The following is a 13,770-nucleotide window of genomic DNA, read 5'->3' on the forward strand; positions in this document are numbered from 1 at the left end:
CATGTGTCAATGAAACCTCTTTCTGGTATTTAAGAAGATGCTCACTACTGCAGTTGCATTTTGGACCAACTTGGTGAGTTCTTGTGTAAAGATAAAAAAGAGCTTCGCATCAAAAGCATTTTTTTTCCTGACTCTAGTAACAACATGCTTGAATTGATCAATCATGCCCTTCCTAGTTTTAAAAGGGAAGTCACTCTTGGTGGCTTCGCACTGCATCTTTTATGTCTAGCTTTTCTTACAGGGGATGTGTGCCGTTCTTGAAGTGTAAATTGTGAATAAAAAGTAAGTATAAGGAGAGAAAGTGTGTTTACATCTATTCCATGCTATATTTGGTTTATAGTAAAGTGTGCAGTGATTTTTAGAATTCCTAAAAGATACCATTCCTTTTGACTTCTCAGTGCATGTTTCCACGCATGTCTGCTTATGATGCAAAAGTTAGGTCTATTTGATGTGCCTTAAAAAAGAACAAATGCCAAAGGTAGTTTTGAAAAATAAAGTTGACTTGCCCCCTTTTGGACCAAACTTGGCAGCTTTGGAGTGTTGTGTTAGGGCTGTGAGTAGGAGAGCAGACATTCAGGGCCCATTAGCCTACTCGCTGCCCAAAACAGGCATGATTATTGCTGTAAGGTTTCTAACTCTCTTCTAGCTCCGTTATTGCAACAAAAAGAGAAGAGAAGCAGTACTGAGATGAAGCTGTTAAAGCTTCAGGAAGAGAGACACTGGCAGCTAAAGATTTGTCCTTTCAGGATAGGAAGCAGCCTCTGGGCTGAGCCTTGCGTGCAAATCCTGATGCTGCAAAAGCAACAGCCGTCATACTGTAATGTAATAAYGTCTGCACGGCGGTTTGAGCTGTCCGTGTGGTCAGCACTTGTCCACATTTGCTAATGTGTCCCTTACTCTCAGACTTTGTGTTGATGCCTGTGTGTGTGTGTGTGTGTTTCCATACTGCCTTGCACTAGCACTATGTAAACACAGAAGGGGAGTCTTTCCAGAGGAGGGAAGCAACTGGCTGCTGCTGTTGACTTTTTTTATCAGCAGTTTTAGCAGCTGCATCTCTCAGCTGAAGAGCGCAGAGTTCTGTACTGCTGCTGGTGTGTCTGCCTCCCAAGATGGGAAGTGGGGAGAGGTTGATCATGTGGGTGAGAAGGCTTCATTGATGCCTGTTTCCCGTGTTGTTCACCCGTCTTTAGACTGCAGCCAAGCAGCTAGCCCAAGTGCTTCTCCATTCCTTAAGTGAAGACTGTTACTGGAGCCCTTTATCCGACCCTCTTCCCGAGTTCATGAGCAAGGAAGATCAGTCTTACGCTAGCAATCTTCTTCATCGGAGGCCTCAGCTATACACAGGAGAGAAGTAAGCACTTTCTGTTATTTTAGTTTATTGTCGGGAGGAAGAGTGGGCACTCTTTGGTACTGCTAATTATGTCACGGATTCATGTAGGTATTCTATGTGCTTTCATTTTTAACTTCTCATCAAAAGGTCTACTGTAAAAATAAAACATTAAACCTGGAGTGTTTGGTATTTTTTTTCACAGGAAGGAAGGAAAGAAAAACAACCAAATAGCTGTCTTTGCTGTGAAAAGGAAGTAATCTATTTACGGTTCAGAATAACTCGTCTAGGATATGTTGTAGAGCTTTTAATTGTGTGAACCTGCAAAAGAAGCTATTGCTTAACAAATGAATCATGCATGAGATGTTTCGAGTTACTGCGGCTGTTGTGAAATGAGAAAAAGGCTGATAGGATAATTCTTGACCTCCTTCAAAAAACATGTTCTGTCTTTCAGCCTGTACTGCCCTCAAGACAACGTAGAAGAGGCTCTTCTCCTCCTCTTAATCAGTGAATCTATGGTAAGCCAAAAATGGGTTTCTAATAATAGTGGCATGAGGGTATATCTAGCATTTCCATGGCAAGTCTGCTGGAGCGTTTTTGCACAGTACAAAGAATCCCCCGTTACAAAATCTTTCTCAGATAGCCAGAAACAGTCAGCTGCAGGACAGGAAATGCTGTTTCTTCTTCCTTAGTGACACCATATTTACTAAACAGAACTTCAGTGGAGGATTATGGGGAGCTATCAAGAAGAGCATATCTTTTTTCCTATTTATTTTGTTTCTGAAAGTGTTTGTAGGGGCTTAAGCTGGCAGAAATTTTCTGCCTGAATATTCACTTACATTATTTCTTCTGTTTACAAATAATTACATTGCTTATAACAAAAGAGCATTAAATTGATAAGCATCCTGATGTTCCTGAACATGCAGAACATATATTGAAAAATAAAGACAAAAAGAAGTATATCACTTAAGACTTCCAGTATGTCATCCTATGTTGCAATCTTTCACGTATTTGTGATACTCCTAAAAGGTTTTATTTGTTTTACTTCAGATAGGGCAGTGTTACTGGTATTCTACCTGACAGCTGTTACAATGTGAATAGCTCCTTAAAGGAGGAGTTCAGTAGAATGCTCTTGTCTTTTAGAGAGGGGAAATGTTTATTACCGAGAAATACAGCTTATTTCACTCAATTCTGTATCTTTTTAGGACCAAAGAATGAATGGAAGTAAGTGAATGGAAGTGTATGAAACTCTCACAGATTTTTGTCTGTGAACCTTATGAAGCTATTTGAGCCTGATTCCATAGTGTTCTAACTCTTCCTGTTTGACTTAACCTCTCAAATACATACTTGATTTTAAGCATCACGGTAGGCCTGTTATCTTTGTTTGGATTGGTATACTTCAACTGAAATATACACATGCATGCCCTTGCTGAATTTGGCCAGAATACTCTGAACCCTTTGAGACTGATTTCTGTAGGGGGAAATTAATGTTCAGGTGACAGATGTTTCCATTCAAACATTCCAAACGTGTGGACCTATGGATCAAGAATGGGAGGAATTACAATTTTGATTAATGCCGGGCATGATAGTGGTTCCTGCTGCTGCATGTTTGCAGTGTACAATAACCTGTTATGCCTTAATTTGCAGGGATAACATTTTAGCTCTTTCAGTCTGAGTAGCATTTGCTATTTATGGTGCTGATGTTAAAGAGGGTCTTGTCATGTGCAGAAACATTCATTACTAACTGCACTGAAACAAATAGACTTCTTCTATTTATAACATCAGTTTCCGAGAAAACTCTCTGAGAGGAAGGGCAAAAACAGAGGAAAACACTTGTCTAGAAAATGACAAAAAATAACCTTTGGTTCTAAGATACAAACCTACAGAAAAACTGAAGTTTTTTTATCTGGAAATGTATAGAGAATGTTGTTTAAATTCTGGGTAGTCGTTTGTGGTCAAAGTGAAATTTGAAGATCTCAGAGCATCACTGACCCTGTTACAGAAGAGCTTGCAGACAGCTTTCGGGCAAGGTGAAAGGGAATGTCAGGCAAATACGACCTTTCCTTTTCTATTTTTGACTACTTGTTTCTATTTTATTTTTTTTCTTGCTCAAGGCTTCTCCCTACTTCCAAAATTCTGAAAAACTTAACAGTTTTATATAGTTTGCCTTTGGAATTAAAGAAGAAAATGAGGAAGCAAAACCCCACAAAACATGACACTGATTTAACTACGTTCATTTGAGCATTATTATACTTCGCATCTCTTTTGCCTTCTACTTTATGCCTCTGCAGTACACTTGCTTTATGCTTTCAAGGACTTCTCTGCAGTTATAAGGTCTTTCTGCAACTGAAAGTGGGGAAATGCATTTATTTCTTGGACTTTGTGAGCTGCTGCTTTTAGAGTACCACAAGCAGCGTTAGGCTTCGGATGAAACTCAGAAGAGCTCCTGTCAGCAGAGCTTTGCAGAGCTGCTCCGAGCAGGAGGACAGGGTCAGGGATCTGGAGCGGGGTCAGTACCAACTGCCGCAGCCTCCTCCAGCGCTGGGCTCCCTGTCAGAAAGGCCGTATGGGGCCTTGAATGCTGCAGTCCTGTGCCGCTAAAGGGAGTAAATTTTTGCTGTTCCCTGTAAATTTTCCCAGTAGTATGTGAAATAGCAGCTTGATCCCATAACTATGTTGTGAAAGAAGCAGCATAAAAATGTTGTTGATAGGATCTGGACTACTGTGCTTGCTGCAAGGCTAAGTAAGAAAGCTTGTGCTTGCTTTAGTGCTGTCTTTTGTATATAGGGGCTTTCTGGAAGTAAATGCAAGGCATTTTGAWCTGCTCTACATAAAGCAATAAATAACCAAAGATTCCATAGTGAGGGGCTGGAGGAACCATAAATGATTTTTCTGGGTTTTGGGGAACCAAAACCAGAGCCTTCCTCTTGTGTTGGCGTTGTGGGGGCTTTTGGCATTAGTCTTGCTGGGAGTTTATCGTTGCATTAAGGAAAACATAGGATGCGTGTATGGAAATAACCTGCAACAGGAATGTGTTTCTTAGATAAAGACATAGAAGGAGCAGTCTGATTTTTCAAATATATTTGAAAACCATAAACATTTGCCAGCAGTTCTGCCATTACAGTAACAAGGGGCGTAATTTTGTTTAGTACGTGACATAGTGCAACAATAGCATAGTCCCTTGCAGGATTGTAAGGCAAACTGTCCAGTCTAGATGCACATTCCTGACTTTGCGCACTCCAAAAGGAGCTGAAGTGGAGCAGAATTGGGCAGGTAGGGCCCTCAGAAGCACCCTCAACACACGAGGAACAAGCAGAGCAGAGACCTGCTGGGGCAGAGCATCATCACAGAAGCACAAAGCAAATGCATGAGAAGTTCCATGAACACAGGAGGAGACGGGGTTATGTGTTGAGTTGTATGTTTTTGAAGAAATAAACAGCTCAAATGTTTCCTCTCTGACCCCGAGCAATCCAGTTTCACCGGCTCTGCATCTGAGCCCAAGTAGGTAAGGGAATTTTTTTTTCTTTTTCAGTGGACAAATGGCATAGTAGAATTCTTAAATTCTAGCTTAAAACGTCCCTGTAGCTTCACATTAAACAGGACTGGCTTTCCCTCGGCAGTCTTTGGAGCTGTTTTCTATATTCTTTCTGTCATGTTGAAACTGGGACCTATTTTTCTAAGCTAAGGCATCTCTGTGAACGCTGAGAAGCATCCCAGTTGTTGAGTTTGGCGAGGGCTGCTCTCCGGTGACAGTTGTTATTTAGTTCCCATGCTTGATTGTGGAGTCCTCTTGAAGGAATCTCGTGAAACAAATCAGGCAGTCTGGATGTTGCCACCATCAGGGCTGTTTTAGGGGGGTTTGAGGCCTCCTGGCTGGGTTCTCATCTGTTGCGCAGAGCCCAAATTGCACTATGCRTGTGGCTGCGTTTGAGGGGGAAAATGCCTTTCCTTCAAACCCCGGCAGCAGCCAGTTTGTGACGGTCTTTATAGGCTTAGGATGATATATACTCCTGTCGGGCATTGGCAAGTGGATTGGCCTATTATTAAACTGCTAGTCCCGTTGCTCGTGGGATTTAGCCCGGCAATCCAAAGCAGCGGCTTGTGCTGCAGGGACRGCCCCGGTTCCGCGGCCCGCGTTGTGGAGCCTGGGGCTGCAGGCAGGGGGTCCTCGGGACTTGCCCTAACTGCAGTTCTGTTTGTTTGAACATCTGCTCCACAGAGCCCTCTGAGGTGACTGTGCTGCCTCTAAATCRGTCAAAAGTTTCTCAGAGCCCCGAATGGGGCACTTGCTATTTGTGTTTACTTTTGAGGTAAATAATAGAGTTCTTTATTTACATTCGGAAATCTTCTGTTCTTGAGCTTGGAGTCTGAAGTACAGTGTAGAATTCCTTTTCAGCCCTGGTCAGTGGTGGCTCTTACTGCTAGAGCTTCTTTTTGGTGTGGTTCTACCAAACAGGTGACAGTGGTTTGGGTTGTTCTGTTCTGTTTTTCTGCCAAACTGAAAATGAACTTTTTTATGCAAAACCAAAAAATTCTGTCTGGGTAACAAAGATTAGAAAGGTCATCCCTGTCTTATCTCCTATTTGAATCCCTAGAGGCAATTTGACCTTAGAGGGCCCAAGAGCATACAGCAGATGGTGAAAGGGAAAGTAAAATGCTAGGATTTGTTTTTGTCTTTTTGCTAATGGGAGCAAACTTGCAGTTGTGAGGCTGCTTTTAAGGGAACAGGATTTAACACATTCARTTTTCAACACAGTGACTGGGAACAGGGTTGGCTGCTCTGGGTTCCTGTCCTGATCCAGGCAAAATTTTGTGTTGCCCTCCCAGTCATGAGCCCATGTGGCTCCCTAACTGGCCTGCAAGGCAGAGCTCTGCTTTCCAGGCCTGCGCCCATGATGGACTGCAGAATGTTCCAGTGGGACATGTGTCTCTCTGGTAGTTTCCTCTTGAATAAATAATTGTATTCTGGGTTTCTAGGATAGGGTAGAGAATGTTTTTTTTTTTCCCCACCTCACCTCTGCTTTGCATTAGTAAGTCCTGTTTCCAGACTTGCAAGGCAGATGCAAATACTTGCAAGGCAGCAACTTTAGCAACTTTCTAAATGGAGATTGCTGGGAGAAAATATGACTTGGATAAATGAGACAGTACCTGCACAGTCTTACTCTGCTTGCTGGTTGCTTACTTCCTTACTTCCTTCCCTGRAATGGGGCTGCTCTCCTCAGTGATGCTTCCAGAAGGAGTTCTGCTGTACCAGGAGCCATTAAAATATACCTGATGAAAGATACAGTAGTCATTTTTATTAACAAATGCTAGATCTAGAGGAAAATGAGTATTCACATGTTATTAGCTTTTCAAGGATGACTAAAGTCTCAGGTTCGTTTTTGTAAACTGATTGTGTTGCTGGGCCACAGCCTAGATGGGCAAATATGGGCAACCCCCCCCCCCAAATATTTTTTTGTTTATTCGCATTGTCATTTTCTGGCCACTTATAGTAGGTATCTAATTCTGTTGTCTGTAAACTACTGATACATTTTACTCAAAAGAAACTCATTGAGGGAAAGAAAAAGMAGTAACAATGTTTAGAATCAATACCCTCACTTGTGAGCCAAATCCTCAGTAAGTTAGACAGGCGGTGATTTCTTCTGAGGATGAGATTTGCTTCTTTCCTATAGTTTCAGATGTCTCTTGATGYAGAGTTGCTTTCTTGTTTCTTGTGCTGCTGACACAGGCAAAAGCCTTTGCCAGTCCCTGCTCTGTTTGTGCTAGAGGTGAGAGAGTAATTTGGCCTCCCAAAAATATGGATTTGTATCTATCGGCTGTTTTGCACAGATATCTGAATGATGTATGAATAATTCAAGCTTTTGCCTGCCAGAAATGAGACAGATGCCCCACAGGTCATGCAGTCTTCATTTTCTGTGTTCCTGGCCCGAAATGGAGGCAGCTGTGATGTGTAAGAGTGCTCTTCCGAGTGCTCAGGACTGCTGTGCTGCTTGCCTGTTCCACCTCCTCCTGTTTTCATTGCAGCACAGCAATCAACCCGGAATATTTTCTGCGTGTGTTAATGAGGGAGCCTTCAAGGGCTTGGTAGAGAGTGTGAGTAACCTAGATGAAAAGCCCAGAGCCTCTCCAGTGTGAATGGATCTTCTCTGCCACTGTGAGGACCTCATTCATTTCTTGGCAGTAGCAGCAAAGCAGCCAGTACAATGAAGAATCTGGGGATGTGGCCTAAACATTTCCCAGCCCTTAGCACTACAGACATGAATTGCGTGAATTCAGAGGTTTGTTGTCAACCTGACATACGTGGCATTTGTTTTTTCCCCTCTCAGTGACAGTACTGAACCACACCAATTACATGATTATAGTGCAYTGCATAAAACACACTGCCTTTCTATATATAATATGGTTGTGGTGGAGTGGCAATTATGTCCACTGTGCATAGGCACAAGCTGAATGTTAGGATGCCCACGAATTAGGGGGCAGGCAGYGGGCCCTCATTACAGATTTAAATAACTTTAATGAAAGAAAAAAAAGCATGTGTGAGGAGTGCCATGTRTAAGATTGAGCAGTTAAAGATGCTTCATAACTATGCGTAGAATATGCTTTATTATAATGCATATGGTTGCTTGGTGTTGTATTAAGCAGCATATCTCTGCTGTGGTAAAACCTAATTTTCTGCAGCGTAGCTGYGCACATAGCAGCTGCTGAGGTAATGGCCAGCTGCATTTGCTGCAGCTCTTCCTTTGTGCAGAGGCGGGCAATAAACATGCCGTAAATGGCACAGGCTGTGACTGTCATGCGAGGGGTGTAGGGGGGCTGGCAGGGTGCAGCGGGGCACGAGCCAGGGCATGAGGGAGGACACGCGCTGTGGGGCTGAGCGGGGCACATTCCTGCCCCTCGGAGAGTCCCACGGGGCTGTACTGCCTGCGCTGGCCCTGAAGAGCCCTGCGGAGCAGCTTGGGGTTGAAGGACTGAAGGAGGAGACGGACAGCACCCGTGCCAGGATTTTTCCCTGTCCCCTTGAAATTAGCCAATAAATTGAGGTTGGCTATTGGTAATGCAGATCCCAGTACCATGCATTTTGAGAGGCAGACCATAGAAGCATTTTGATTTTTCCTGAGTGGGTTTCCAGTAACCACGATTCAGATTTCCTTTCTCCGGCCTCCTGCAGTACCATTGTATGTACTTGTACTGTGCATACCTGCATTGTACTGTGTGTGAGCGGCCCCTTGGGCCTYGTGATGATGGCTGTTGTTGCAGGTGATGTGCTCCACCTCCTTGTTAATGTTCAGAGAGTTYGATAGGACATTTACACTATTTTGCTACTTTTCTCGGAGCCCCGTCCCCTGGAATTCTGTGCTAATGCAAGAGCATTGTCTTGATAATCAACAACTGGGCTTTGCCATTGGAAACAGGGTCAGCATTTACATCGCTGCAAGAGCTCATGTTGGGATGCAAGTGACTTGATGAGTTTGCTCAGTGGCAACTCCTGCATGTGCCAGGGGAGGGTGAGCGATAGAATACAGACAGCTCTGGCTTTGAGACTTGAAAGCTTGAACAAAATAAGCAGATTTATGATGATTTTATTGGAATATTGGCCTTTCCTAGGAGCATGTTGTTAAGTGTTGTCTGTCTAGGGAAAGTACAGCACGTTCTGCATGATGGTCAATTTTAGCGTGTTGTTTCCTTGTAAAATGTGACATGTTCTGTCAGGATATGGACATGGTACACGTAGCACCAATATTTGTTAGCAGGAATTAATAAACACTCATCAATTAATTTTCTGTCTTCACAAATGCATCAACTTAAAAATCAGTTTGATATTAGCTGGATGCCAAAAAAAGCATCAGACTATAACTGACTCTGATATGTGGTTGATTATCAGATTACAGAGCATGGGGGTGCTATCTCAGTAGCTATTTTCTACAAACAATTGTCATAACAATGTAACTGGTGCAGAAAATTTGTTAATGCATTTTTATATACGTAGGAGGATTCACTTAGCAATAAGGATCATTCTAAATATGCCTCTTCAGCTTTCTTTTTAGAGGAGCAATCTTGAGATTATTCTGCATATGCTTTTATTTTAACTCCTCACTTTCTTTCATGGCAGCAATCTCAGATTAAGCCTAGTAAAGCACCTTTTTTTTTGAAGGACAAATGAATTATGTTTCTCTGCTCTATTTGCAAGATTTGTCTGAAGCTGGCTTCAGTCTTTCATGAAACCTTCTCTGAAACAGTTTTTTAAATCACAAAACATAYTTTTTGTAGCAACATGGAAAAGAATATTTTAATTGCTGCTAAAGAATATTTAATTGCTGTATGTTTGTATGCAATACATTGGGCTGAACTTGCTCTGTTTGCCTTGAGCTGCAGTCGCCATTTAGCCCTTGCTTGTGAGGATGTTCCCTGTCAGTAATTGTGTTTGCTGTCTCGGCTGGAGGCTCTGATGAAGAATACTTGGAACTGGGGCATTACACAGATAATATCAGGATGAAGCAGCTGCAGCTTAATCATAATGAAATGCGCGTGGGCCTTAAGAGCTGCATATTCTGGAAATTTTTATCACACTTAATTCCCATGTTTAACCTTTTTAGGAAAAAGAAAATCTCTCTGCAATTAAAAGACATAGACATAAGATTATAGTAATAAGTATTATGAAGCAAATCTCATAGCCTGCCTGCTTTAGGGAGGAAGCAATATTTGTTTGTTTTTGCCTCAGGTGAAACTCTTGGCAATTTCCTAATTTTCCTGATCTTTTAGAYGTCTAGACCTGAGTGTCTCATGTTCCAGCTGCCCTTGCAGCTGGACAGGCCAGGGCAGGGACGGTGTCGAGGCTGTCAGTGAGAGCTGCTGCAGCAGCAGAGAGCTCTGCCCAGCTCCCAGGTTGGGCCGTCTGCAGGAACAGCTGCACAGGCTGAAATAAGAGGGACTTTTCTCATTACTCTGGCATATTTTTCCCCCCTCCTCTTAGTCCTCAGAAAACAGGCTAGGGACTTGACATAAGTTTCAGTCTCATGTGGCCTGATACGTTGGAACMTTTCTTAGAAATTACTGGACTGATAACTTTGTGAGAAGCATTATTTCTTTTAAATTGATATAGGCTGAGTAATGCCCTGAAAGATTATGCATAATAAAATACTTATTATATGCTCTAATTCTTTGCTATTACATTGGCCAGACCTTTGGTGAGAAAATCTGACGATCAAGGTAACATTCTTAATAAAAAGTAAATAAATAAAAAGCAAGTAGCRGAAAGGATTAAAACAGCAGCATGCACTGGGAGGTAACGAAGTTCAGGAGCAGAAGACAGCTACATTCTCAGCAGATAGACATTTTTATCACAGCTGCAGACAATCAGAAATGGTTTTAAGGGTAGTCTTGGGTTCTGCCTGTTGGAGAACTTATATGGCAGGTCTGCTCAAATTGCTTTAATTCTTTGAAATAAATCAAGATGAAGTTATTCCCAGCAATTCCTTTCAGAACATGCAACCATCTTCCTGAATTTGCCTGATGCAGGCAAGTAGGCTGCTTTCATCTGCCTGATGCAGGCATCAGGCCTGCAGGGAAACATCTTCCTTACTCGGGGATTTAAAAAAAAAAAAAAGGCATCTTTATGACCAGTGCTGTGGATGGCAGGTAGGACTCTCTGAAGGTGCTGCTTCTCTTGCTTTGTTCTCACAAGGTCTGATGCCCCAACTGTGTCTTTTTCCAGGCCAACCGGGATGCAGTCATCAGCCGTGCCCCGGATCAGCAGGACGACCGAGCTGTCAGCCTCCAGGATGCCTCTGCGGTCTATGACCTGCTCAGCATCACGCTGGGCAGGAGAGGGCAGTAYGTCATGCTGTCTGAGGTACCTCCTGCTGGGTGCTGCTGGAACTCCCACCCAAATCTTGCAAGAAAAACCTCTCTTTTGATAATGATTGTTGCCCCTTGGTAGGGGAAATGAAGAGGAAGCAAAGTATAATGGTGATTAGTGGGAATCGCTATAGGCCTATGGAAATGCAAGCAAAAAAAKATACATAGAAATGTTTGAGGTGCCACACTAATTTATATGTAGGCACTTGAGTAAAATGGCCCTGATTTGGAGTGATGCTATGTGCTAGCAGAGCACCATATCTGAGGAGATGAAAAAGGTGTTTTTTATTAAAAAATAGATCTTTTTTTAAAAAAAGAAACCCTTGTTCACCCCTCATTTGATTTCTGAGCTATGCTGTGGCAGCAGACTTAGAAAAAAGATGTTAAAAAAAAAAAAAGAATCTGACACTTCTTTCAATATCTACTTCTCAGTGTTTGGAAAGAGCCATGAAGTTTGCATTTGATGAATTCCACCTCTGGTACCAGCTTGCACTGTCCATGGTCGCTTGCGGAAAGGTGAGTTTCAAAGCACAAGAGCTAAAAAGCTTTTGTTTTCCTCTGCCAGAGTGTATCTGGCTTAATTGGATGTGCAGAAWCATGTATTGTGTCTGGATAAGTGCCTTCAGAGAGCCTGGGTGAAAGGCTGATGCTGCTCTTGCAGACTGCAGTTGTGCTTTGTGATCAGGATCAGTTTTTTGCATGTGGTTTTTTGTCTAACAGTTTTTTCCGCGTAGTGTTTGCTCCTCATTATCAAGTGGAAAACGGACTTTGTGCGTAACTGTGGACTGCAAAGCAGTATGCAGTTGCCCAGCTCCTCTTCAGACTCATGGTAAATGTGTCTAGAAAAGATTGTGTTTGAGAAAGTCTGTCATCAGTCTGCACTGTGGTTTTAAGCAGTTGACTTAGCCTCTCTAAGCTGTGGCGTCTGCACTTGATAAAGGAATTTTAAATGTGTTTTCTTTTTCTTTTTGGTAGGTGGGTTGTGAGTATTTCTTTTAAGTTCTTTAGTTTTGCTCTAAAAGGTACTATAGAAAAGCAAAGGCTATGTAAATACATAAACAAGCATGTGCTTCAATGTACTTGTTTGTTGCTTTTTTTTGGTAAAATATTTGTTATAGGTGCCACTCAGGTGGGTAAAGTCTTCCTGCAGAAGACTTTATTCCAGGAGTTGCCAACTACAGTCTTCAGGAGCTAGGAGCAAATTAACGCTGTGTAGAACATTTCATTTGCCCTTATGCTCTCTGCCCGGGGCACATTAAGGGTGGGCAGAGACTGCCAGTTACCTTATTTAAGGGAYCGCATGTTGGCCAAGTCCTAACTGCTTTTGGCCTTTTATGGATCTAAGCTGTGYTGGAAGTAGTAGCCTTGTAGTAAAAGCTGGACATAAATCTACAGTGTCATATTTTGGAAAGTCACTGCCATCTTGTGATGCGAGAGTGGCAGCAGAGCTTGCTAGAGCTCTGAAGGGATTCCTTCGTTTTTATGAGCACGGACAAAACCTTAGGTGGAGCAGTGGTTGTTGCTGGGTTTCAGATTTCAAGAAAATAGCAAACCATAGAGAGAAAGTCTTAAAAAAGGAGTGTAAAAAGTGGCTGCAGGTATAGGAGATAAGCTGTGGATTTTTTTAACCTGAAAGGAGGAAAAAATGAGTCCAAGAGAAATAAGTCTTAAGAAATAAGTGCTATGGCAAGAGATTGTTAATCTTATCTGTAATGGATAGGAGAAGGTGCAATGGCTTTCAGCTGCAGCAAGGTGAGTTCATGAGGCAGCAGGACTGATACCCTGGAAAAGGATCCCAGGAAAGGGGAGGCTGGGTGGTGTCTGTTGCTGGGGGTCTATGGAATATCCTAGATAAAATACCAGTCAGCTGCGCTCTGCCTCTCAGTGCCCCTCTCAGGGTGGACTTGGGAGCCTGGACTGGGGCCTCCTGAGCTCTGTGTTGTGACTCTGGTTTCATAAATCAGTTCTATCTGTTACAGGCAGAAAGGAGATACCAAACCTCTGACAGAGCATATAGTAGCAGCAGGAACAGCGGGGAGCTGAAGCAAAATGTTTTGTAAGAGAGAGGCTCACAAATTCCTGTAGGGATTCTTGACAAGCATTTTGAAAAACAATTCTAAATACAAAACGGGGAGCTAGCTCAGTCACATGCAGGGAAACCTGAAGCGACTGCTGGTAGAGCCAAACAATGAGCTTGGTGCCCTGGTGCTAATACCTTGCACACTGGCCTAGGCCTAAGTCAGGTGCTGGCTTTAGAAGTCAAGTCCAGCTCCCCTTGGCATTCAGCTGGAATTAGCACGAGCTGCCCTGGGGGCCTTTGCAAATCCTCTGGATACCTGATCTCTTRCTCCTCAGGACAACAATGACAAGACAGGCTGGGAAGGACAGGCATGTTAGCTTCCCATAAACACTGCCAGCACAGGCCTTTCTGGATGCACAACCTGCTTCTCCAGAGCAGACCCAGCTGCAGCTACACTAATCTGCTRGAGAGCCAATCTAGATATATAGCTGTAGATGACTGAGAAGTGGCCTAACAGGGAAAGTAATTATGGTTTAATCTTAGACTAGTATGCGTAGAGATGGGGTCT

At 42.9% G+C, this 13,770-nt stretch overlaps 1 protein-coding gene across 4 annotated transcripts in view; it reads left to right on the top strand.

The window, feature by feature from the left end:
- Positions 1-13,770, top strand: part of TTC7A (tetratricopeptide repeat domain 7A) — a 152,893-nt gene that overhangs the window by 23,572 nt on the left and 115,551 nt on the right. For all 4 annotated transcript variants that reach the window (XM_026046271.1, XM_026046272.1, XM_026046273.1 and 1 more), the window contains 4 exons: positions 1,191-1,351; positions 1,782-1,845; positions 11,040-11,177; positions 11,615-11,698. In XM_026046271.1, coding sequence (XP_025902056.1) covers positions 1,191-1,351; positions 1,782-1,845; positions 11,040-11,177; positions 11,615-11,698 — 447 coding nt within the window. The remainder of the gene's footprint in view (positions 1-1,190; positions 1,352-1,781; positions 1,846-11,039; positions 11,178-11,614; positions 11,699-13,770) is intronic.

Source organism: Nothoprocta perdicaria, unplaced genomic scaffold (assembly GCF_003342845.1).
Source record: "Nothoprocta perdicaria isolate Ctin4 unplaced genomic scaffold, notPer1 scaffold_43, whole genome shotgun sequence".
Classification (NCBI taxonomy): Eukaryota; Metazoa; Chordata; class Aves; order Tinamiformes; family Tinamidae; genus Nothoprocta; species Nothoprocta perdicaria.